Here is a 27,784-nt window from a genome sequence, read left to right on the forward strand (position 1 = left end):
GCTTTACCTGGTATGCCTCATGACGGAAAGCTGACCTCCCCAACCGGACCTGGTACATGGCTAATGGACTATGGTCCCTGAAGGGACTTACAGTCACAGGCTAAAGTTCCCTCTGGCCAACCACATTCTTATCCATATCTGTGTTCCAAGTCTAAGTGCCTCCACTAAGACTCCATGTGAAGACCTCCTTACTGGCAGCCCTTTGGCTAAGGCCTTCTTCATGTGCCTCTGCCAAGAACTCCTTATTTGGTGGCTGAGGTGGAGGTAACATTTTTCTTCCATCTATCTGACTCAGTACTCAGTACTTTTCCTCTCTCACCTTCCCCTTTCCTTCTCCCCCAAGACCCAGGTCAATAAAAATGCAGGAGACTTTAGCTCAAGATTCCTTTGGCTGTAAGACAACATTTTGTCTGTGCAGATCCATCTGATCCTCAACTGGTGTGCAGTTCTAGGGGGAAGACAGAACAGAGGGAGTTGGCACTTTCTCCACGTTAGCCTCTTGCTTACATGGTAAGTGATTAAAGGCTTGACTGTTACTTTCACTTTGGCTTATTATCTTAAATCAGCTATGTGGACACCTGGCAGCTCAGCTCTCTCCAGCTCAGCTGAGCTCCTAACAGAGATATTATGGGATTGTAAGAGATTCACTACAGTATGAATTGCAATTTTCAGTAAAGAGGAATTTACTGTGGTAGGGGCTTAAGGTGCTCATGTGGGAAGTAAGAGGAGACAGAACTGACTTGAGAGGAAAGGTAATGAGTTTTTTCTAAAAACATGCATAAATTTTGAAATCTTTGAAAAAATAGCCAGGGGAAAACAGGTAGCAAGAAATAAAAAAATACACCTGGTACATGGAAAAAGGTTACTCTTCATAGAGATTTGGAATTTTAATCCAGGGAAAACATGTTCAATGACAATAAAAGTAAGTACCAGGGTACCAGATTTACCTGTCCATGTGGAACTAAAACTAGAGAAAATAGATGAAAAAAAAAAATGGTTCTCAGATACTGGGCATGAGACAATGGAAGGTAGTCATCCCTGAGAGAGGGCAAACAAAGGAGTGAACTCAATCATTGCTCCCGTGCACTGCCTAGAGAGCTTCCAGGCCACAGCCACTAAAATGAAGGACTAAATGGAGTCTGGTGATCTTCAATTGCAGTAACAGACCCCAGAGTCCAGGGAGGCCAAGGAAGCTCGGATTTGCAGGGTAAAGTACCAGAGAACACAAATCAGAGATAGGGAGAGCTCTGAAGATCTATAGAGGGCCCCCCTCAAGTCTCCAGCTAAGTACTGATCAGCACACAAATGTGTATAAACAACCCCAGAAAAGAACCACCTAAAAGGATTAGAGGAAACAATCCTCAAAATTCACACAGGCCCAAGAATAGTTCCTTTTCCCGAGAGCAAAGAGTAGAAAAAAATTACATGTTATGTATCTTTGCAAAAAGATAAGAGTGACAGGAGAATTACCATTGGAAGCATTTTAAGTCAGAAGATAGTAGAGCACATTTTTTTAACTATCAAAAGAAAAAAACCCTGCCAACGAAGAATTCTATACTCAGTGAAAAGGTCTTTCAAAAATGAAGACAAAATAAAGATTGCTTTTACAGGTCTATAAAAGCTGAAAGAATTCATCACCAGCAGATGGGCAGTATATAAATATTAAAGGAAGTCCTTTAGAAAAACAGAAACTGACACCAAATGTAAATTGGGATCTAAAGGAAGGAATGAAGAGCAGCAGCAGTTGTTCTTAGTAAAGATAAGAACCACCAGGTTGGTGTCATGTAAAGCCAAATATCAGTGTAAATCTCCAGGATCACCCCTTCCAGAACAGGAAACACTCTCTAGTAGGTGTTTAAGAAAATACAGACTTAAAATCCCGTCTGGAAGAAAACACAATCAAAGAAAGAACTTGTCAAAAACCTGAATTTAATAAAAAAGCTCAGAAAATCAATAATAAGACTTAAAAAGGAAAAAGAAAGTGGGAATTTAAGAATTGAAGCAAAAAATTAAGAATTGGAAAACATCACTGTAGATTTAATAGAAATATTAAAAATAACAAAGGGAAGAATATATATGTGTGTATATATATACATATATATATATATAGAGAGAGAGAGAGAGAAGGAGAGCACTCAAAATTGAAATATTAATGAAGGAAAAGTCTTTAGATAAACTGAATGCAGAAGAAAAAGACAAAGACTAAAGAATTAAACAGATATACATGAAACCCAGATGAAAAGTAACCAAACTAAAGACAACTGATATCCTTGAATTAGAGTATAAAAAAATGGAACATGCAAAAATACATTACCTTGTAATACAGGATATCTTAATTGACAAATTATAAATTACATGGATAATCCAAAAATATGATTTAGAACAAAGTATATCAAGAAGTATATCATTTTATTTAAATTTTTGAACATCAAGGGGAACAAACTAAAAATTCACATAGCAAAAGCAAGTCACATCCAAAGAACGGAGTGAGGCACAGGGTGGAAGGAAAACCAGACACCTCTACATAATACACCTCTATAGTAACCTTCCATTCTAAAAATGAGTAGTATCTGGAAAGGTCTGAGGGGAAAAAAAAGTGTGAAATGATAAAACTATACCCAGCCAATTTATTCATTGACTATAAAGACTGTTGAAACAAATTTTCAAACATCTAAGTTCTTACAAATATGGCTATTTTGAATCCTTCTTGAAAAAAAAAAATAGTTTCAGTTATATCTTGCTAACCAAAAAGTAAAAATAAAGAACTCATGGATAGAAAGCCTATGGCTTTAAAAAACGTGATGAGTACTGAGTCCATTGTATATAAAAATAAGATGGTAAAACTGGCCATATCATTGTTACAATATGAACAAGACTCAAGCTGAGAGGGAAACAAAATAAAATGTTTTTTTTTTTTTAAAAAAAAACAACGTTATTTTCATCTTGCATGGCAAAGAATTAATTTTTAACATGCCCTGAAATTGAAATATATACTTTTAAAAATACAAAGTAATTGCATCTTCAATGTTTTTAGTACCTTTCTTTTTAATCTTGGAGGAAAGTTTTAGAAATTAATACTTACTGAAGTAATGAAACATTTACCTAAAGTTCAACAGTCCTTCATATTTACATCTGTTTCTTTTTATTTGGTTGGCACCAAACAAAATAACACATAAGTATCTTTTTAGAAAGTAGCATACTGGGGCACCTGGGTGGCTCAGTGGGTTAAGCCTCTACCTTCAGCTCAGGTCATGATCTCAGGGTCCTGGGATCGAGCCCCACATCAGGCTCTCTGCTCTGCAGGGAGCATGCTTCCCCCCCTCTCTCTCCGCCTGCCTCTCTACCTACTTGTGATCTCTGTCTGTCAAATAAATAAATAGAATCTTAAAAAAAATAAATAAAAATTAAAATAAAAAGTAGCATACATTATGGTTTTCTTTTCCCACAATTTATCTAACTAGGCTTCTTTCTTTATAAGTATTGAGAGATGTTTGATTCAATAATTATTTAAGATTGAAATTTGGATATTTAAGTGTTTGTGAATTAGGATGTTCTTCTATGTCTTTTTTAGTCTTTCTTATTGCTTCAGTTATTTCTAAGTGTGTATAATTTTTCCAGGAACAATAAAGTTATTATTTTTGAAAAGTAAACTAAGGATAAAATCTTAGATCTTAGGAATAAATGGAAGGAAGTTTCAGTGAAAGAATCAGAGAAGACAGAGGCAAGCACAGTAGAGTGGTAGAAGGTAAAACAAAGGAAAACCAGTGTTTCAGAAACCAGTGAAGGAGTAAGCTTGAAATATGATATAAATCAGTGGTATAAAATAGATGATGTGAAACACCGGCTTTGATAAATCACCAGTGACCTAACTAAGAGCAATTGGAACAACAACAGTAATTGGGACAACAGGCAGATGAGCGGTATATGAAAACTTATTAAGTATAAATTTCTAAGTTAATTATTATAAATTGTCAATGCCTAAAAAGTACAGTGGTAACAATGCAGCTATAGTGAAGCAAAATAGGAAGAAATTCTGTCCTATCAAACTTAATTACTTTTTTCTAATGCACTGCATGGACTGAAGTCTCATATAAATACAGTTATCTTGATTTTAACAAAGGAATAACCCTTCAATTGGAACAGTTATATTCCTTTTACCAAACAATTTTAGGCTAGTGGTTAGGCAGGTGACAGATTTGCAGCTCTCCAGGTTTCCTTTTAACTCTATGATTTTGATTCTAGGACAATAGATGAGAACTAAATGAGCTCCAGAAAAATGTAATATCAAATGAAAATATGAATGAATTATTAATATTGAGTATAATAACTATATAACTTATACAACTTTGAAAAAACATAACTAGGAAAACCTTATCAATGAATCAAAAAACAAACATCTTTTCCTCTTATCAAATATCTCTTTAGAATTTTTAATGAATTATAATGCTGACTTTTAGGTATTCTATTTGATTTTCTCATGTAAGGTAAAAATGTTAATGACATATCAATAAGTAAAGTGGTAGAAAGCGGGGGGACAAGGATAAAATTCTTATAAGAAATTGAAAACAGGGGCGCCTGGGTGGCTCAGTGGGTTAAGCCGCTGCCTTCGGCTCAGGTCATGATCTCAGGGTCCTGGGATCAAGTCCCACATCGGGCTCTCTGCTCAGCAGGGAGCCTGCTTCCCTCTCTCTCTCTCTCTGCCTGCCTCTCTATCTACTTGTGATCTCTCTCTGGCAAATAAATAAATAAAATATTAAAAAAAAAAAGAAATTGAAAACAAAACATCAAGAACTAGATAATTTTTAAATGCCTGTAATAAATATTTAGTTTCACAAGAAAATGTACCTTCTCTCTTCTCTGCCATACACATATTCAATTCTTGTACTGTTGCCTTATCAACAGATATACGTACTTTAAGTTTATCCAATTCTTCTTGAAGATTCATCCTATGAAAATTAACAAAATAAGTGATTATTTAAAATGTATAAGTTAAGGAATAATGTAGCAAACAGATAAAGATAGTAAATATATTTAAGAAAATATGAATTATATAGTAGTAAAATAAAAACATACCACTATTAACAAATCCTAACAATTAAAATTGAATTTTAATGAGAATCTAGGAAGTAAAATGTCTTAAGTGATTTTTAAATTTATCTAAGTAAATATGTTACTTAAAACATAGAATATACGATAAAAAAAATAAGGTATTGAGTTACCCAACCACCTTCTTCCTTAAGATTTTATTTCTAAGTACTCTCTACACTCACTGTAGGGCTCAAACTTATAGCCCAATTTCAAGAATTACATGCTATACTGACTACCAGCCAGGTACCCCTACTCAACCACTTCTTGACACACAGATATACCATGTAAAAATCATGGTATGTAATGTTAATACACATACTGAAAGCAAAAAGAGTACGTTTCTAGACGCTAATAAAAGACAAAGAACCCCTACTAGTAAAATGGAATTGAACTACTGCAATGAGACACTGGATCAAATATCACCCATGGAGACCTCAGACCTTCAGACCTGAATGGGGATGGGAGTTTATGCCCAAGTCTATGGCTGAGAGATAAAACTGGGCTAACTGCAGCAAGATGGGAGACAAAAATTTGCTCAGTATGACACAAATATCGCAGTTTAACTGGCTGGAGTTTCATTAAAAAGAGGAAAGCCTATACTAACTGGTTCCAAAAATCAAGCCACATACATTTGCAGAGATCTAAAGAATTGACAGTAATGTAAAAACTGGTTCATGGCCAGTGTCCACTGGAGAGTTCAGGCAGATGGAGAGTTCAGGCAGACACAATCATCCATTACAGACAGGCTTCCACAACTGAGAGAATGGATAGGAGAAAGAAGACCACAGGAAATAAAACTCAAAAAAAGTTAAATTTGCAGATAAGAACAATTATATGAATAAGTTCATTCAATATATAATTCATATAATTATATAAGCTCATGAATAAGTTCATGAATGACAGTCTAAATAACACCCCGCCAAAATGAGAGAATGAACAACAGGGAATTGAAAATAACAGAACAATTCAGGATGAGTTTTTATAGAATTAGAGTTTTAAAACTGTTGAAAAAAAGGAAAAAAGGGGACAAAACATTTATTTTTATAAAACATAGTAATTGACTGTAAACTCAACGAATGTGTTAAACAGTATACAGACAAAGCTAATGGAAACTGGTAAAATTAAAGACAACACTAAGAAAAAGAAGGAAAATCGTAACAATATATAAAGTCATTTGAATGAGAAGCCCAACAGACATCTCAGAAACTATTCAAGGAGAGGGGTGCCTCATTGATTTCTGCTCAGGTCATGCTCTCAGGGTCATGAAATCAAGCCCTGCGTAGGGGTCTGCACTGAGCATGGAGCCTAGTTGGGATTCTCTCCTCCCCTCCCCCCTGCTCCTCCCTCCCCCTGCGCAAGTTCTCTCTCTCTCTCTCAAATAAATAAACCTTTTATATATAATGGCTGAAAACTGAGAGCTGATGAAAAAAATGTGAATTAATAGATTAAGCAAGTCAAACTGCAAAAAGAAAAAATAACACTATACAGAGGGAAACTGCAGGACACCACAGAAAAAGAGGGTATCTTCAAATCAACAATATTGAGAAGAGATATTACTTAACAATTACAGAGCTTTGGAGTGACAGAGACTTCTCACAGCAACAAGAAAGGTCAGAAGAAAAATAGTATCTTCAACATTCGAAGGTTTACTATTAATAGATCTTAGATGAAAGAACTATTAGAGAATATATTTTAGGTAGGCAGTGATGGTGAAAAGGCATCTATAAACGTGAAACTGGAAGTAAACCAACATTTATCACATAAAGTCAATATAACAATATCCAAATGAAGGTAGAGACAGAATACAGTAGAATTAAATTTCTGAACAACAAAATGATGTAAGATCAAGGAAAGGATCAGAGTTACAGTATTTTAAGACCCCTGTATTGTTGGAGAAGAAAAAGGTGCCAATTCGTCAAATAAATGACGTATAATTTCAAGAAAAAGCATTTAAAGAATGGAAAACAAATATAAAATTTACAAATCAGAAGAGGTAAAAAAAAAGAAATGAATAAAATGCATGTAATCTAAGGTAAGAGAAGGATTTTTTAAAGAGGCATACAAAATAAAATATACACTAAGAAAAAATATTAAAGATAACAATGGTCATTACATTATGATAAAGGAACAATTTACCAGGAAGATAAAGCAGGTCTAAACTCTTATGTATTCAACAATATAAGAAACATATTTATATTTTATTATAATTTTATATTTTACTTTATAAAATTATTCAATTATAACATTAATATTTTAAGAAATGTATATTTTATATTTATACTTAATATAAATATTAAAAAACAAGTAGTCTCTGCTTTTCTTCACTCATTTCTTGAAAAATTGATGTTTACAGTTTGGTGTGTGTACTTATGTGTTTAATATAAACATAAATACACATACATAAGGATTTTAAAAAATCTGGATTCTATGATTATATCTGTAGTTTTTCAGGTAGGTTCCAGATTGCTGGGAGGAGCACACACACACACATGCACACACATACACCTATCCACACAGCAATTAAGTTTGGACTAGGTTCGTGCTTTATTCAGCTAAGAACACAGAACATTCTGAAATAAGATGGCCCCAACAAAGAAAAACACAGATGTAGCTCATTTCAAACTTAGTTTTCCTCGCCTTTCAGAACACTAATGTAGCCAAACCAGGACTTTTGTTGGAAGTGTTATTTCTTGCTTATTTAGAGGTATTTTATACTTATGGCTTGTTTTGTTTTGTTTTGTCTTGAAAGAACGGACACAGTCCCTACTCTTAGTAAGTATACATGAATATTAGAGACCAACTGTTCTTGAGTCAAACTAAGCACCAACAAACTACATCTTAATGGATGCTTAAAGGAGGGGCTGTTAGAGTTGGCACCCTTCTATAGGATGAACACTGGCTATTTACTGACTGACTTAACTGCCCACCCATTCTGTTTCTGACACTGTGAAGGACCACAATCAAAGTCTACGTCTTACTGGACAAATTATATGAAACAACTGTATTTAGATGCTGGGTAACAGGCAGCAAAGAACTGTGATCCCAAAAAGAAAGGAAATTAACAAACAGCGCCCTAATGATAGCTGAGATTTCTGCCAGGAGCCATTCTCCAGACCGCAATGCAGGGAGAGGGGTCCCAAGAAAAACACAATGGCTTTGCTGAGATGAAGAAAAAGAGATTGGAATTTGGGAAGGCTGAAATGATGGAATTTGTGGCACATAGTTCCCAGAGAAGGGATCTACAAAAAGAAATAGCTAAAGAAATCTGCATAAGCATTATTTTGATTCTACAGTTAAATACTCTGTTGCATATATGCAAGACCAAATTAAACAAGACAGGCAGAGAACAACAGGTTCCTTTAAGGAACTATTCCCACAATTTACATAGGATTGGGACCAGCTAGCTTGAGAGGAGAATGTTTGTTGATCACCAGGAGCATTCAACAAAGAATTCAAAAGGGACATCTAATGAGTAGAGATAAACAAGTCTCTGGTAAAGGAAACTTGAAACATGCACTAACAGTCGTTAAAAACCTGAAAACTTAATTTAAACTGAGATTTTAAAAAACCTGTTTCAGCAATCAATAGAGAAAGTGAATGGAAAACAGGATACAGAATATTTGAAAAGCACTATGAAAAAATTTGACCTAATAGACATTTATAAAACATTCTACCCAATAACAGTTTTCAAGTACCTTGGAGCTTTCACTAAGATAAAACCACATGCCGGACCATAAAACAATTCTCAGCAAAATTAAAAAGATCTAAATCATTAGAAGTATCTTTTGGCCACAATAAAATTAAATTAGAAATCAATACCAGAAAGATGTCTGAGGAAATACCCCAACTTAAAACTTTCAGAACCTTTTTTCTCTAGTTAAAGATTCCGAGAGGAAATAAAAAATTTTTAATTACAAAAAATTAAAGTACATTTCAAAATGTGAGGGGCTAACAAAATGCTTATGTGGCTTTCTATAGCACTATATGCTTATATTAGAAAGAAAAAAAGATCTACAATGAAGCTGCCAATTACTAAAACTAGAAAAAGACAAACTGAATAGAGCACTTTTTCATATGTCCATTGGCCCTTAGGATGTGTTCTTTCATGATATATCTACTCAAGTGTTCTGTTCATTTTTCTATTATCTCTACCTTTACTTAATTTTTCATAGGAATTCTTTAGATATTCAGGATGCTAGTCTTCTGGTAGACATATATACTGCAAATATCTTTTTGCCACTCTGAATGTTGCCGTTTAAGTCATTTAATGACATCTTTTGATAAACAGAGGCTCTTGGGTCTAATACAGTCCAGTTTATCAATTTTTAGTTTATATTTAATGTTTTAAGAAACCTTTGTCTACTACACAAACAGATGTTCTGTGTTTTCCACTAAAATCTCTATTACTTAACATGGGGCTGCTCATGGCACAGTTGGTTAAGTATCCAACTCTCCATTTTGGCTTAGGTCATGATCTCAGGGTTGTGAGATCAAGCCCCACATCAGGCTCTGAGATGGGTGTGGAGCCCGCTTAAGATTATCTCTCTTCCTCTGCCTCTTCTCCCTCCTTTCTTCTCCCCCCCCACAATAAAATAAATAAAAGCTCTATTACTTCATCCTTACAACTAAGCCTGCAGTCATCCAGAATCGATTTTTGTGTATGGTTTGAAAATATGGTGTAATCTATTAATTAAAATAATTTTCCTTTATATTGAAGTTCTTGGAACTTTTGGCTATATAGCTATAGCATCTGCTATTTTGGTTGCTTTCCATTTTCTATAATTATCAATAATGCTATAGTGAACATATGTGCCTATATGTAAGATCTCTTTAGTGTTTTCAACTAGAAGTGGCTTTACTGGGTCTTTGAAAACAGAAAGACTATTTCAAACATAACAAAAGTACGGAGAGTAATATAACCAACATTAATGTGCCAAACATTTGGGTTTAAAAACATTAATATTATGTCATATTTAATTCAAAGCTTTATTTTTGTGAAAAAAATGTTCTGTAAATAATATCCTCTCTTACAATATTCGACCTTTCCTCCCTCCCCAGAAATAACCAGTTTCCTTATTTAATTTGTTGTGTATATTTGTTTTGTGCTTTAATACTATGTGTGTGTGTATCTCACATATTTCTATGTGTTTATTGCATTTCTTTATGTTTACTGCAGCATTATTTACAATAGCCAAGATACGGAAGCAACCCAAGTGTCCATCAATAGATGAACTGATAAAGAAGTTGTGTGTATATACACACACGTGTTAATATTCCATTATATATGTGTGTATACATATCTCAGATATTTCTATATATAGAATATATGATAAAGAAGGTATGGTATATAAATATATTTATTATTTATATAAATTTATATACCACACCTTCTTTATCAGTTCGTCTATTGGTGGACACTTGGGTTGCTTCCATATCCTGCCTATTGTAAATAATGCTGCAATAAACAGTGGGGTGCACGTACCCCTTTGAATTAGTGTTTTTGTATTTTTCGGATAAATACCCAGTAGTGGGATTAACGGATCATAAGGCAATTCTATTTTTAACTTTTTGAGGAACCTCCATACCGTTTTCCACAGTGGCTGTACCAGTTTGCATTCCCACCAACAGTGTACGGAGGGTTCCTTTTTCTCCACATTCTCACAACACTTGTTTCTTGCATTTTTGATTTTAGCCATTCTGACAGGGGTGAAGTGGTATCTCATTGTAGTTTTGATTTGCATTTCCCTGATGATGAGTGATGTTGAGTATCTTTTCATGGGTCTGTTGCCGATCTGATGTCTTCTTTGGCAAAATGTCTGTTAATGTCTTCTCCTCAATTTTTTTTAAACAGGCTTTTTTCTTTTTAAGATTTTATTTATTTATTTGACAGATGGAGATCACAAGAAGGCAGAGAAGCAGGCAGAGAGAGAGGAGAAAGCAGGCTCCCTGATGAGCAGAGAGCCTGATGTGGAGCTCGATCCCAGGACTCTAGGATCATGACCTGAGCTGAAGGCAGAGGCTTTAACCCACTGAGCCACCCAGACACCCCCTCTTCCCATTTTTTAAGTGGATTGTATTTTGGGTGTTGAACTCTATCAGTTCTTTATTTTTTGGGATATTATCGAAGAGGTCATTTGCAAATATTTTCTCCCATTCAGTAAGTTCCCTTTCAGTTGTTTCCTTTGCTGTGCAGAAGATTTTCAAATTGATGTAGTCCCAGTAGTATTTTTGCTTTTGTTTCCTTTGCCTCAGGAGACATACCTAGAAAAATGTTGCTATGACCGATGTCAGAGAAATTACTGCTTGTGTTCTTCTCTAGGATTTTTTGGTTTCAGGTCTCACATTTAGGTCCTTAATCCATTGTGAGTTTATTTTTGTGTATGGTGTGAGAAAGTGGTCTAGTTTCATTCTTTTGCATGTAGCTGTCCAGTTTTCCCAGCACCACTTCTTGAAGAGACTGTCCTTTTCCTATTGAATATTCATTCCACCTTTATTGAAGATTAATTAACCATATAACTATGAGTTTATTTTCGGGTTTTCTATCCTGTTCCACTGACCTTTGTGTGTATTCTTTTTTTCTAAGTAATCTCTATGCCTAAGACAAGGCTCAAAATCCAAGATCAAGAGTCACATGATCTACTGATGGAGACAGCCAGCAGTTGCTCCAATCTATGTGTCTAATTTTGTGCCAGTCCCACACTGTTTTGATTACTCCAGCTTTGTAATAACTTGGAAGTCTGGAATTGTGATACTTCTAGTTTTGTTTTTTTAAAGAAAAGATGTTTTAAAATAGACTGTTAGTATGACAAAATACACTTACATAAAGTCATTTTGATATCTTTTTTCAGAAAAAAAATCAAATGATTATTCACTAAACATTTAAGATATTCTTTGTAATTCTTTAAGTAATACTATGTAATTCTTTAAGTAGTTTTAAAAATTGTACGTATATTGAACCTAAAATGAATGAAAACAAAGCCAGCAATTAAATTAAAAAGACTATATGCGGGGCACCTGGGTGGCTCAGTGGGTTAAAGCCTCTGCCTTCGGCTCAGGTCATGATCCCAGCGTCCTGGGATCGAGCCCCACATCGGGCTCTCTGCTCAGTGGAGAGCCTGCTTCCCTTCCTCTATCTCTCTGCCTGCCTCTCTGCCTACTTGTGATCTCTGTCTGTCAAATAAATAAATAAAATCTTAAAAAAAAAAAAAGACTATATGCATGGTGCTATGACCTGGTGTATGTGTTCCCCTAAAATTCATGTTGAAATTCTAACCTCCAGAGACGATGGTGGTAGGAAGTCAGACCTTTGGGATTTTCTTAGGTCATGTGGGTGAAACCTTCATGAATGGGACTAGTGTTCCTTTTTTTTAAAGATTTTTTATTTATTTATTTGACCAGAGAGAGAGATCACAAGTAGGCAGAGGCAGACAGAGAGAGAGGGGGAAGCAGGCTCCCCATTGAGCAGAGAGCCCGATGCAGGGCTCGATCCCAGGACCCTGAGATCATGACCTGAGCCAAAGGCAGAGGCTCAACTCACTGAGCCACCCAGGCGCCCCGGGACTAGTGTTCTTAAAAAGAGACCCCACAGAGCTTCCTAGCCCCTTCTGTCATATGAGGACTGCAACACAAAAGAAGGTCCTCAACAGACCATGCTGGAGCCCTGATCTCAGACTTGTAGCCTTCAGAACTATGAGAAATAAATTTCTGTTGCTTATAAGCCACCCAGTCTGTGGTGTTTATTACAGCAGCCTAAACAGAAAAAGACAGTTGACCTCCAAAAACAAATACTGTAAAAAAAAAAACAAAAAACAATACTGTATGTATATGGTCAAAAATATATGAAAACAGTATATTAACATCAAAAGTTAATCTCAAGAGTTAGAAAAGAAACTCCAAAATATACTTGCCATTTACTTCAGTGAATTATCTCCCAACAGTTATAAAATATTTTTTCTTAACTAACATTCTTGTTAACTGTATAGTAAAATAAAATGAAAATACAAGAAAAATATAATCACTACCTAAATATCAACGAATGAATGGATGAACAAAATGTGGTATATACACACAACAGAGTATTATTCAGCCTTAAAAGAATTGTGATACAAACTGCAACATGGAAAAACTTGGAAGACATGATGAATGAAATAAACCAGCCACAAAAAGAAAAATACTGTATAATTCCATTTACATAGCATGCCTAGAATCAGCAAATTCATAGGGACAAAAGGAGAAAAAGACACGAGCTGAGAGAAGGGGGAATGGGGAGTAATTATCTAATGGGGACAGAGTTTCATTTTGAGAATAGGAAAAGTTCTAAATATGGATGGTGGTGATGGTAGGACAACAATGTGAGTGTATTTAATGGCAATGAACTCTGCACCTAAAATGGGTTACAAAGCTAAATTTCATGTTATGTAAGTTTTACCACAATAAAAAATATATATCCCCCAATTTAGGGTGATAACACCACAAATAAAAGTATAAACTATTCTATATTTTAGCCAGATGGGAGGGAAAGAAAGACAAAGAGGAAAAATGGAAAAAATCAGGGAAGATGGACTCCTGGGAAGACATAGCAGAGCTTTATCTTCATATCAATCTGAGTCTGTAATTATATATTTGTGTGCTTTTTGATTATTATTTGTGTTCTCCAATAAAGCTGAAGCCCTGTGAGGTCAGAGCATGTGTGCTCTGCTCAATATTTTACTTCCAGTGTCCAGTGTATTCACTGAAGTAACAAGTGAAAGCACACCAATACAAAGAGTCACATAGATTCAGTCCTATGTAACTAATATTATAAAACTCCATAGTTTAAAAGCCTTTTCTTCACATATTATTTACTAGCTATAATAGCTTACTTGCTTCCAGGCCCTGGCCCTTTAACAGAATCATGAGTGTATTCTAAAAGCCTATCTAGGGGACTCAAGTTGCATCACACCTGAAACATTCTTGAGATAGAAAAGAGGAAGAAGAGGGATCCTCGGCTTTAGGGCTCTAATTCAGCAGTGAGTTTCATGCTGATCTTGTTCTGAAACTTCTCACTCTTACTCCTGAAGATTTAATTGGTAGATGAGTTTACTTCCTATGTCTCCAATATCGGTGGCTAAATTTCTTGTCTCTGATTATCAGTTTTAACGTAAGTTAAGATTCAAAACTCATTACCATGTAGTCTTGAAATCCAGTGCCTTTCAATGGACACTGATACTGTGTACAACCCTTGATTATGCTAATATCCCAGGACTCACATTCTCATTTGCACTTGGCTTATGATAGCCTGTAGTGTTTTACGTTGTATTGGTTTCTCAAGGACTGATACATTTAAATTCTTATCTTATTAATTCATCACATTATAACTCTTCCATATAATCATACAGCCTCTTCTTCAAAACTATAAAAAATAATATGTGGGACAACTGGATATTCACATGTAAAAGTGGTAAGCTGTATGAGTACTTCACACGAAATTAAAAAAAATTAACAAATGGACCAAAGATATAAATATGAGTTAGAACTATAAAACACATAAAAGAAAACATAGTGATAAATCTTCATGACCTTGGATTTGGTGATTGTTATATGGGCACGACACCAAAAGCATAAGGAAAAAACAAAAAAGAAAAAAATAAATTAAACTTCATAAAATTAAAAAATTTGTTCATCAAAGAAAACGATTAAGAAAAGAAAAAGCTCACCTACAGAATGGGAGAAAATATTTGCATATGCCTAGTAACAATAATATGTAAAGAACTCTTATAACTCAAAAACAAAAAGAAAATCCAATTTTTTAAAATGGCATACTTGAATAGATATTTATCCAAAGAACACAAAAGGCAAATAAACATATGCAAAGATCCTCATTAGTCATTAAGAAAATGCAAATCAATTCCACAATGAAATACCACTTCAGATTCACTAGTATGAGTAATTTAATAAATTATTTAAAAATATTTTTTAAATGATAATTTTTTTTAAAAAGAATGAAAAAATTACTAAATGTTAACAAGGATGTGGAGCAAGTGGAATCTTTGTAGATCACTGGTGACACTATAGAATGATGTAGCCACTACGAATACAGTTTGGCAGTTCCTCAAAAAGTTAAACATAGACTTACCACATGACCCAGCAATTCTACTTACAGGTATAATATCCCAAAGAACTGAAAACAGGTATTCAAATAAATACTTGTACATAAACATTCATAGGGGCACTATTCACAGTAGCTTTAAAGTAGAAGCAACCCAAATGGCCATCAATAAATGAATGAATGAATTGTATACACATACAGTGGGTTATTATTCAGCTGTAAATAGGAATGACAGGGGCACCTGGGTGGCTCAGTGGGTTAAAGCCTCTGCCTTTGGCTCAGGTCATGATCCCAGAGTCCTGGGATCCAGCCCCACATCGCATTGGGCTCTCTGCTCAGCAGGAAGCCTGCTTCCCCTTCTCTCTCTGCCTGCTTCTGCCTACTTATGATGCCTGTCTGTCAAATAAATAAATAAAATCTTTAAAAAAAAAAAAGGAATGACAGACACATTGATACATACTATGATGTGGATGACTCTTGAAAACCTTATGTTACAGGAAAGAAGCCAAATGCAAAAGGTCACATACCATAGGATGCTATTTATATAAAATATTCAGACTTGGTAAATCCATAGGGATAGAAAGCAGATTTGGGGTTCTGAGGAGCTAGAGGAAGAAGGACATGGGGAGATTGGGAGTGACTGCTTACTGTGTATGGGGTCTCTTGTGGGGGTAATGAAAATGCTTTGGATCAGATAAAGATCATGGCTACACAACATTGTAGTTACAGGGGTGCCTGGGTGGCTCAGTGGGTTAAAGCCTCTGCCTTCCACTCAGGTCATGATCCCAGGGTCCTGGGATCAAGCCCCACATTGGGCTCTCTGCTCAGCAAGGAGCCTGCTTCCCTTCCTCTCTCTCTGCCTGCCTCTCTGCCTAATTGTGATCTCTATCCAATAAATAAATAAAATCTTAAAAAAAAAAAAACCACTGTAGGGGCGCCTGGGTGGCTCAGTTGGTTAAGCGACTGCCTTCGGCTCAGGTCATGATCCCAGAGTCCTGGGATCGAGTCCCGCATCCGGCTCCCTGCTCCTTGGAGAGTCTGCTTCTCCCTCTGACTTTCTCCCCTCTCATGCTCTCTCTCACTGTCTCTCTCTCAAATAAATAAAATCTTAAAAAAAAAAAAAACACTGTAAATACACTAAATGTCACTAAACTGTATGCTTTAAAATAAAACTAACATAGGGTGCCTAGGTGGTTCAGTCGGTTAAGCTTCTGACTTTTGGTTTTGGCTCGGGTCTTGATCTCAGGGTCATGAGACTGAGTCATGCCTCAGGCTTCACACTGGTCACTCTCCCTCTCTCTCTGTCCTACCCTCAACTCACAGGTGCACTCTCTCTCAAATAAAAAAATAAAATCTTAATAATAATAATAATAATAATAATGAGATTCTCTCCTTCCTCTGCTCCTCCCCACTTGCACTCTCCTTCTCTCTTTAAAAAAATAAAATAAAATAAAACTAACATGTAATTCATATAATGCTGATGGTTATCCAAAAATACATTTGTTTGTAAAATATGTCATGATTTAGCAGACATATTTTTGAGAATTTTATTTCCAACTCATGTTGTAAAAATTGAGTTCCTAAAATCCTCTTTCTACACATGGAAAAACATTTGTGCTTAAGAAAATAGTCTTAATTTGCCAAAGAAAAAAAAATAACTGAACTTCCTACCATAATAATTTGATTTTAGCTCCTTAAAAATTATTATTTGAATTTTATAAAATATTCTTTGAAATCCCGGCCTGCATATATTTAACATTTAACCCAACAAAGAAGGTATTCCATCCTGTGCAATGCTACTGAGCTATAGCTTGTCTACTTTTTATCATTAAGGAAAAATGATCAAAAGATCATGAAATTGAAGAAGACCTTAGTTATGACATATTATTTAAAATTCTCTCCTTCTATAAAATAAAACTGAATTTTTAAATTATGAATTCTAAACTCCTTTACTATTGACCCCAACTCTACCTTCACTGACAAATTCACCAACCAGGATTCTCAGCATGAAGTAGGAAAAGCATCAGTCATTCTTTGCGAATATTTTGTATTCTCATACTAATTTTCAAGAAACAAAAGTGAAACAGAAAGGATAAGAAGGGGGCCAAGTTGTTCAATTGTGTGCTATAAAGAATTTAGTTTTTATTTTGAGAGCAACGGAAAGATGTTAAAGGTTTTTACACAGGGGAGAAATATGTTTGTTTATGTATTTTTAAAAAGATCACTCTGTAGCATTAGGGGGGAAATAGATTTAAGGGGGTAAGAGTGGAGGTAGAGGGATATTTATGAGTTTATTCTACTTGAGCAAGAAAGATATGATGGTATTTTGGACAAGGACTTTGATAGTAAGAATGGAAAGAAGTAGATGTATTTTAGAGATATTTCTGATATGGAATTATTAAGACTATTATAAGGAGGTAAGACAGAGGGATGAGTCCGTTAAAACCCCCTATGTTTCTGGTTTGGGCAAATGGACAATCATAATGCCATTTTCCCTGCGTTATGCCACTACTATTGCCTTATTACTGCTCTTATCACACTTTTGCTTGTTTTCCTTGCTCATCTGTATGAGGTCCCGATAAAAGAAAAAGGGTGGCATATTATTTCTCTGTGTTCACCTGTACCTAGCAGAGTGCTCAGATGCAGGACTTTCTATGCACTAATATAAAAAGACCAAAATTACCACCCTCTGCAAGTTCCTGATTTATTTCGCCAGAGACACAGATAAACCTGCAGTGGATGTCAGCAAACCCTCCTTGACTTCATGGGTTTCTGGCAAGGATGTGCTGGATTTGCAGTATAAGAAAAGCTGAATATGCTGTGGCTCCTGAGTCTCTTTTTATAGTTTTATATCACTGTTGAGAAAAATGTACACAAATATTTTTATACTAATGTTTTTATTTAGGAAAATGTTAATCTGTTCACTTAGGAGAATGTTAACATGACTTTGTTGGTTCATAAATCTGACTTATTGACGGTAAGACAACATCCTCAACTAAGTGGAAAAGCTGAGGGAGCATTGCCTTTCTGAAAGGTTTCCTTGCCTCTTACTATCTAGCAACCCAACGAATGGTTTTACCTCACGGGCTCATGGCAGATGGCCCTAAAAGAAATCTCATTAGAGTTAGAAATTATTCTTTGTTGATACACATTGTATATTCAGTCCCTAGCTTAATGCCTGGCCCTGAACTATAGTCTTTAAACAGTATTGTTTAAACTGTACTGTTTAAACAGTAAATGAATGAAAAAATATATGAATATTTGTTAGACAAATACTATGGGAACAAGCTAATTCATTAGTTCATAGATTGTGCAGTTCTTGGTCTTTTGTTAAAACATCACTGATATCATAAGTAGATATATAAGTATATCTGAATTATTATAGGAACTATTTCCATGCAAAAATTCTCAAGTCCTTACACTCTCAGCAACATACTTCTGACTGCACTCGATGGAAGAAACACCATAGTATACATTGGTGGTAGCATCACTTCCTTTGATGTATTTTATAAACTGACTTAGAATTGCCACACAGGGAGAGGTGGTGGGGTTATGGACACTGGGGCGTGTGTGTGCTGTTGTGAGTGCTGTGAAGTGTGTAAACCTGGCGATTCACAGACCTGTACCCATGGGGCTAAAAATACATTATATGTTTATTAAAAATTTAAAAATTAAAAAAACAAAGAATTGCCACATAATTTTTTACTAGGATTTTGAAAAGTTAATTCGACATTAATGACTGGATATAAAAGTACTATTCAAATTTGGTTTAAAGTAGTTTTAGTAGCACATCTACTTTTATATATTCTAGCCTTTTTTTTAATTTAAATTCAATTAGCCAGCATACAGTACATCATTAGATTCTACTCTAGTGTTCAATGATTCACCAGTTGTGTATAACACCCAGTGCTCATCACATCACATGTCTTCCTTAATACCCATCACCCGGTTACCCCAAGAGTCTCTCATAGTTTGTCTCCTTCTCTGATTTCTTCCCATTCAATTTTCCCTCCCTTACTCTATGATCCTCTGCACCATATCTTATATTTCATATATGAGTGAAACCATATAATTGTCTTTTTCTGATTGACTTATTTCACTTAGCATCATCCACTCCAGTCCCATCCATGTTGATGGCTGAGTAATATTCCATTGTATATATAAACCCTATCTTCTTTATCCATTCATCGGCTGAAGGGCATCTCGGCTCCTTCCACAGTTTGGCTATTATGGACATGGCTGCTATGAACATTGAGGTGCATGTGCCCCCTCTTTCATTACATCTATATCTTTGGGGTAAATATCTTGCAGTGCAATTGCTAGGTTGTAGGGGAGCTCTATTTTTAACTTCTTGAGGAACCTCCACACTGTTTTCCAGGTGGCTGTACAAGCTTTTATATATTCTAGCCTAAATAGTAAGGACTAAGTATTAAACTAGATGCCAGGGATGCCTGGGTGGTTCAGCCGCTTAAACGACTGACTCGACTGACTCGTGATTTCAGCTTAGGTCATGATATCAGGGTCCTGGGCTCAAGCCCCACACTGGTTTCCGTGCTCAGCACAGAGTCTGCTTGTCCCCTTGCCTTTGCTCCTCCTCTCTCTCTCTCTTAATAAATAAAACCCTTTAAAAAAAAATAAAAAATAAATCAGATGCCAATGTATGGCACAAAAATAAGGCCGACTGGTCCACTGAAAAACAAGCTAGAACTTCTTATTCCATGTTTATACCCATTTATCCTACTCATTAAATATAAAAACCCTGAACATGATACATAAAAACAAATATAAGACTCTGAAAGGCAGGGAGAAGAAGGAGACACAAGGGACCATAGGAATAGAAGAACAAGCCACAGTGATAAATCCCCTGGCTTTCTTCTTTCCTCCTAAATACCTCAAAGTAGATACTGAAGAAATCCACAACCCAGAAATGTCAATGGACACAAACAAAAAAGTCTCAAGGAAATTCTGTTCTCCCTAGCCAAAGAACTGAGAAATGGCTGGACAGAAATCTTAATTGACAATACCCATCCTACTCTAGCCATATACAACTGGGAAAAGGGAAAGGAAAAAAAAAAAAAAAGAAGTGATTTTGCTATCTCTGTCAATAAAGGTCAAATGTGAAGCCTAGTCTTTCACCCTCATCAGGTAGTAATAAGCTATCCTTCCACACACCCTTTAATGCAGGGTCAGTGAGGGTCAAGTTAGGAGCTAAGATTCCTATCCCTTCTTGGCAGTAATGACCCGACCTTCTCCCTTAGGCACAATGTCATCAGAGATCTGTTAAAATAAAAGATTTAAATAAGATCCAATGTCTCAAAACATAATAACCCCAATGTCTAGGAGACAACTGAACATCACTCATCATACCAAAACCAAAGAAAAAGGAGAAAATGTAATTAAAAAATGCTACAACCCACCAAGAAAAAAAAAATGCCACCACCCAGATTATAATGCACATGTCAGAATTACTTAGCAAGGATTTTATTTTATTTTTTTAAAGTAATCTCTTTGCCCAATATGAGGTTCAAACTCACAACCCTGAGATCAAGAGTTGCACGCTATACTAACTGAGCCAGCCAGGAGGCCCTTAACAAAGATTTTAAAGTAGCCACGATTAAAATGCTCCAATGGACAATTATGAATGATCCTGAAACAAATAAAAAAGGAAGTCTCAGCAAATAAATAGGTAATGTAAAGAAAAGTCAAATGGAAATTCTAGAACTGAAAATTATAAAAACCAAAATAAAAAACTCAATGCATGTCTTCAACAGCAGGGGTGACAGATGAAAAAGGAAAGAATCAGTGAACTTGAAGACAGAACAATAGAAATTACCCAGTATTAACAACAGAGATAAAATAGGCAAAAAAATAAATAAATAAAATGAACAGAGCCTCAAGGACCTGTAGGACAATACTAAAAACATCTAACATTTGTGAAAAAAGAGTTCCAGAATAAGAGGAATATGGAATGTGGGGCTGACAAGGAACATGGGGCTGAAAAGAGTATTTAAAAAAAAATAATGACCAAAATTTCCTCAATTTTAAAAAAAGAGCACAAACCTAGAGTTTCAAGAAGCTTAGAGAATCCCAAGCAGGATAAAACAAAAGATATCCATGTCGAGACATATTATAATTAAACTTCTGAAAAGTAAAGACAAATAAAAATGACAGAAAGCAGCTAAGGAGAAGGATGCATTCCCTTTATGGAACAACAATTCAAATAACAATATTTTTTCATTATAAACCACAGAAGTGGCATATTTTTTAAGCTCTAAAGAAAAAAGCGGCTAACCTAGAATTCTCTAATCAGTGTAAACATTCCTCTGGAATGACGCTGAAATGAAGACATTTTAAATAACGGAAGTTTAGAGGATTTGTTCCTAGCCAACTCACCCTAAACAAAAGTCTAAAGGAAGGTTCTTCAAACAGAAAGAAAATGATTTAAAAAAAAAAAAAGAGAGAGAGAGAGAGAGAGGGAGGGAGAACTTGGAAGGTCGGAAGTGACTAACAGTGGAAAGGTTAAAAATAACCTTCTTTTGAGTTTTAAAATTATGTTTGACAGCTGAAGCAAAAATTGTAACATCACCTAGTGAATTTCTCAGTGTTCAAACAGGTAAATCTATATAGACACAGAAAGTAGTTACTGGTCAACTAAGGAAGGGAGGGTGGTGGTGGAAGAAATGGACTAAGTGATGTGAGGTTTAGGGGAGAGGATAAATGAAAATGTTCTAAAATTTTAGTGTGATAATGGACACAGAACTCTTTAAATATACTAAAATCCACTGAATTATTCACTTTATATGGTGAATTGTATTTCAATAATACTATTAAAAATTGTCAGGGACTACTTCTGGACAAATCTATAAATAATTTTTAAGGTAAGAGACTATTATCAGCGTCAGATTTAGCACTAATAGAACACAGTATACATTAAGAGGTAATTGGAAGTACACATTATAATCTATCATTTTCTCAAAAATTTATCATTACACGGAAAAGGTGTATCTAAAGTTACATGTGTTATCACGTAATATATAAAATAAGACTCCAATTTACAGGTAAAAAAATTCAGGAGTTTGATTACATAATGCCACATGATACTAGTCATCTAGTCATCTCAAAGACATCAGGCTTCCAAAAATATTGCATGGTCTGGATGTCAAAAATTAGCTCTAAATGAAGAAATAGTTAAGTAGCAAAAGAGGCTAATTATGTTGGTCTCCTTTATATGCAAAAAAAAAAAAAAAAATATGTTCTTTCTTTACCAAGCTGAATATAATAGCCTGTGAATTATAAGATCAAGGAAGAAAACTGTATGTTTTCTAAAATATGAGTATCCTTCATCAAGTTTTATACTTAGGGCAGCTAAAAGACCTATGTGGAGGGATCAGCATTAAGCCCAAAGGACAGGCAGTGCACAGCAAGAAAGAAAGCAATTCCCTCGTGTCTGTTGCAGGTCACTATCAAGGACCATGTTAGCAGATCCATACCAGACCCTTAACAGGCAGTTCTGCTGCTACCAGTAATTAGCTTGGACAGCTCTGGCTCTAAGAGTAGCAGCAAGGCTACACCATAATGAGCTCAGCTGGGATTAGCAGGACAGGGCAGGGAACCAAGAGAGCTCAGGCATTCTGCATTGCGTATGTATCTAGGAGATCAAACAAGGATGGCTGGCTAGGTTATCCCCTCTCCACCTCATTCCAAAAATGAAGCACGGCAGTGTCTAAAATACAGGCTAATGAAGAGCGACACCTCCAACAGATGAGAGCCACATTAATTAACACAATCCCTAGATCATATTATACAGTTTCAGCTAGAGCTAGCAAATGTGCAACTTGTTATTGTATTATATATATATATTTTTTAAAGATACGTCTTTTTTCTTTATTTTTGTTAACAAAACCCAGATTTTTTACTTTCAAATTTTATAAGGTATTTCTCTCATGACCTTTAAGCTGCAAAAAATTTCTCCTAAATGTTTATCTAAGTCCATATTGTTAAAAAAAGAAACTCACTTTTGAATCATTAGCTCCTGGTTCTCCCTTTTGAAATAGGCCAGTTCATTCCACACAGCATCAGAATCTTCTTGTCGAAGTTGTTGGGGATCTGCTCTCTTTATTTTTCTGATATGAGTCCTATTTTTAAAATGAAGTTGTTTTCCTCCTTAATATGTTCAAAGTACAATGAAAATTCATTTATACATTCCCTAATTCAAGCTCACTATTTATGGAATGAATTTTCTAAAACCGAAGTATGTTGAAATTAAAATCCTATGTCAAAAAAAAAAATTACAATCCGATGTCATAATTTCTAAAAGGCTAAAATGCTACTGCGAAAAGCAAACTTTTAGCAGACACAAGATGGTCTTAAGTCGACTTCTCTGATTCATTCTAGTAATAATGAAACATATATTGCAGGATGGTCAGTTTCTAAAAAAGGATTATAAGCAGTCAACTCTTTAAGAACTTGTTGTCAGCCAGGCTGACTGTGGTACATGTGCTCAATCTTAAAACACACTATTGACAGTAAATATGTCAGAAAATAGTTTTTCACACTTCTGGTGATTACGAAAGTTAGGTGAGGAGAGGTTAAATGCAGGAAAAATTGCTTTATCAGTACTTTATCACTACTATTACTGACAAGTGATATGAAATACTTCCCATCCTTCAAAGGAAAAAATTAGACAGGACAATTACCTACAAAACATGCCAAATGCCCTTTATGTTTTCATTTTCTGTACATAAAACAAACTCCTCATTTCTATTTTGTAAAAGTGCTGTACTGGCCAATTTAGAAACAGTATTTCTCTATAGAACAGACCAATGTGTATCATCAACATTGCCCTAAAGGATCCATCTCAAAAGATGAGAGGGTAGTAGATTTTCTGTACTCATTCAGTCCTTTGCCCTCTGTTGATACTGTTAACAAGGGAGCCACTTACGACTAACCAAGATCTGAACACCTGTTCAGAGCAATTGAACTGAGACCGCCAATTCATTCAGATAAGCTGCAGAACAAACTGATGGATAGTAAAGATTTTCAAATTGCATACTAGGTTGAAGTAGTTTTCAGAGAGTTAACTACGTATGTAAATTTCCTATTTCTCTGGTCTTTTAATTAAAACTTAAATACTGTTTAAGTTACAGACTTTGTAATACCATTACTTTAGTTACTTAATTTTTTCAATCATATGGATGTGAACTATTTTTACATAAAGTTATCTACTTTTATTAAGCTACTCTATTGACACTGAAAATGTACACAGTAGTTCATAATCACCTACATATGAATTCCACAAATGACAGGAAAATCTCTAGTTATTGCTAGCATATTTATCTGTTTTCATTTATTATAGTATCTCTTTAAAAATTCACATTCAAGATTTGAATACCAAATAATATCTTTAAAATCAAACAAAAGCCATTAAAACACCTATATGATGCTACTCCATTCCATTTAATATTTAGGGAAATGCCTTTATGAGCTATGTAACTCACATGCCACTGCCTTCTTCCCACTGTTTTAATTGCTCTTTTACTGCTCTGTAGTTGTTCTGTAACATCTGTAGCCTTTCCTTGCGTTTTTCATGGGCATCTCTTAGCTCATCATTTTCTTGGCTCTGTAGAACACAAAAAGGCAAGTACACAAGTTTAAAGAAAGTATTGGTACAATGCTTCAAATAAAAGGTTACTCACCTAAATATGAAATTTGAAAGAAAATAGTAAATATAAATTAATCTGTAATACTTATTTAAGCAGATGAAAGGGAAGGACTCTTAAGGTCACAAAATAGGTTTGCTTGGTAAATTCAACCCACTTACTGCATTTTTTAAGCTGCCAGTAATTTCAAAATTAGTTTCATTCCTTTCCCTGTTGTCAATTAGTAGTACACATACAAATATTTATGAGCCAATTTTACGGAATTTTTTTCTTTTTCCACAAAAGGATTTGTCCGTACATAACACAGGACTACTTTATTAATTATAATTGTACATGTAATTAGTGTAAAAACACAAATCATGGTAAGATCAGTGCTTCCACCCATGGATTCATGATTAGTTTTTTAAAGCATAAGAATTACACAGGAGGAATAAATCAGTTTGGACCTATGTCTGAAGTAGCAGAGCTTAACCTTTTGTTTGGGTCATACTATACAGAATTGAAATGTGAGCGCTGGGCTTCGTATTCTTGAAGAGGTCATAAAAACATTACTAGGTTGGACAATTAAAGTCAACAACTTCTAAATATTCTAGGTAGAGTACATGAAATACGTCTTCCTTTTTAGGTATACCCAGAAAATGAACTTATAAAGGCCAAATTTCCAGTTCTTAGGGGATGTATTTATATTACTTATGCATGATGTTTCTCAAAGTAAAGTAAGTAACTTCTTGAGGTTTTTTTAGCCATTGTAAACTTCAAATTTGTTTTTTCAACTTTTTATATTTCTGTATGAAAGAATTTGTCCATTTATTTAGTGGAGGCAACAAGCAGGCACTCTGTAATATTATAGTGAGATGACAAGAGTAGTCTCATGGCAGTTAGAAAAACCTGAATTCTATTCTTGGAGGTCTTTCATGTTAGCTGCATAATCTTAAGAACTATTTAGGGGTGCCTGGGTGGCTCAGTGGGTTAAAGCCTCTGCCTTTCGCTCAGGTCATGGTCCCAGGGTCCTGGGATCAAGCCCCGCATCGGGCTCTCTGCTTGGTAGGGAGCCTGCTTCCTCCTCTCTATCTCTCTCTCTCTGCCTACTTGTGATCTCTGTCTGTCAAATGTATAAATAAAATCTTTAAAAAAAAAACAAAACACTATTTAAATGAGTTCAAATTTTTTTTTCTGTAAAATGTGGAAAAGAGCATAGAGATTTAAATTATGATGACTAAAATGTGGAAAAGAGCATAGAGATTTAAATTATGATGACTAAATTAAATGAGTGAATATACAGGTAAACCCCTGGCACTATGCTTGTCCTATCATGGCACAAAGCAAAAGTTAGCTTCTTTCCTTTTCCTCTTCCCAGGTATTAACTGTTCTTATTATTCAGAAGCCAAATTTACATTTTCCTAGACCATCTACCTCTCATCTCAACTATTAAGATAATACAGTTTGTATTATTTTATTGCAATCTACCTGTCTCAACAATATGAGTATTTTGTCATTCTATTTTAAATACAGGCCTAGTAGGATAGTTTCAATAAATCTAAGTAGTTATTGGGAAGTATTTGACTGCTGTGTACCAAGCCATCTGTATGCCATCTGGAAATGGAAGTGCTTGATGAAAAAGCATGGAAATGGCATCACTTGAAAGGGACAATCAGAATAAATGTTACCTGAAGAGTTGTAGAAGATATACAGATCACAGGAATTGCAAACTTGTTAAAGAGTAGCATGGTTTAATACCATGGTTAAAAATTCAGGATACTGAATTGAGTTTTGTTCATTTCAATTAAAGAACCATATATTAAGAGCCTATTACATGCAGAGTGTTAAGGGCTGATAAGAGTTCAAGTCTTGCTGCTCACAGTTAGTAAATTTTATCTTGACATAGCTACTTAAATTCAGCGTGTACCAGTTTCTCCATCTTCAAAATAAAAGCTATTTATATCTCTCTTCTTCTAAGACCAATGAATGATTTAACCTCGACCTTGAGTTTTCCCTGTTGTTAAAAATCCAAATATAACTTCACTTCTTTAAACAAAAAGCCTTCTAATATTAAATATGTGAAATAATTTAAATTAACCAAATAGAAAAGTAATTAATAATCTTATCCTCTTATAAATGAACCTAAGTTCATTTTGTTTATTTGGATTCCTTAAGAACTAATGAGATTTATGAGGATTTTAAATAGGCTATTTTACAAATTATTAATAATCTAATTACCAAAAATGTACAGGTACTAGAAAAAACTTGTGTCAAAACACAACTTTCAGGGGCGCCTGGGTAGCTCAGTGGGTTAAAGCCTCTGCCTTAGGCTCAGGTCATGATCCCAGGGTCCTGGGATCAAGCCCCACATTGGGTTCTCTGATCAGCAGGGAGCCTGCTTCCTCTTCTCTCTGCCTACTTGTGATCTCTGTCTGTCAAATGAATAAATAAAAAATCTTTAAAAAAAACAACACAATTTTCAAATAAACATAGTTAAGTACTTTGTTAAATTCTAATAGCTTTCTCTAATTATCTGTCATTGAATCAAATTCCTTCCCCATAAACTCTTAGCTTACAATGAATTTCTTTAAAATTTTACTACATACAAATCCAGTGTTTTGGAATCATTAGAAGTCTGTGTTAAGAGTCCCTAGAAACTCTGACGAAACAGAACCTAAAAGATTGCCCAAAGTAAAAATTAATAAAATGCAATATCCAGATTTTTTCTGTTGCCTTTCACAAAAATCCTCTGTTAAATCAATGGAACAAATTGAGATTATTATTGTTAGTACTGTCATTATTTTTGCATTTTTCAGTACTGCTTCAGCTACCATTAATCATTGAATTTATACCCAAGGTTTTTCTTAGTTCTCAAATAGAAATCAACTATCTTATGCTATTAAATCAAAGATTAAAGCTCAATAAAAATTTTCTGAGTCCTATATGTCACTCACACTGTGCCAGGCTCTGT

The 27,784-nt window shown here is 34.9% G+C and overlaps 1 protein-coding gene across 8 annotated transcripts in view; it reads right to left on the reverse strand.

Moving 5' to 3' along the window:
- Positions 1 to 27,784, reverse strand: part of CNTLN (centlein) — a 299,263-nt gene that overhangs the window by 97,299 nt on the left and 174,180 nt on the right. For all 8 annotated transcript variants that reach the window (XM_046023817.1, XM_046023821.1, XM_046023820.1 and 5 more), the window contains 3 exons: positions 24,673 to 24,794; positions 23,191 to 23,310; positions 4,846 to 4,946 (listed from right to left, as the gene is read on the reverse strand). In XM_046023817.1, coding sequence (XP_045879773.1) covers positions 4,846 to 4,946; positions 23,191 to 23,310; positions 24,673 to 24,794 — 343 coding nt within the window. The remainder of the gene's footprint in view (positions 1 to 4,845; positions 4,947 to 23,190; positions 23,311 to 24,672; positions 24,795 to 27,784) is intronic.

This window comes from Meles meles, chromosome 11 (assembly GCF_922984935.1).
Source record: "Meles meles chromosome 11, mMelMel3.1 paternal haplotype, whole genome shotgun sequence".
In the NCBI taxonomy this organism is placed as follows: domain Eukaryota; kingdom Metazoa; phylum Chordata; class Mammalia; order Carnivora; family Mustelidae; genus Meles; species Meles meles.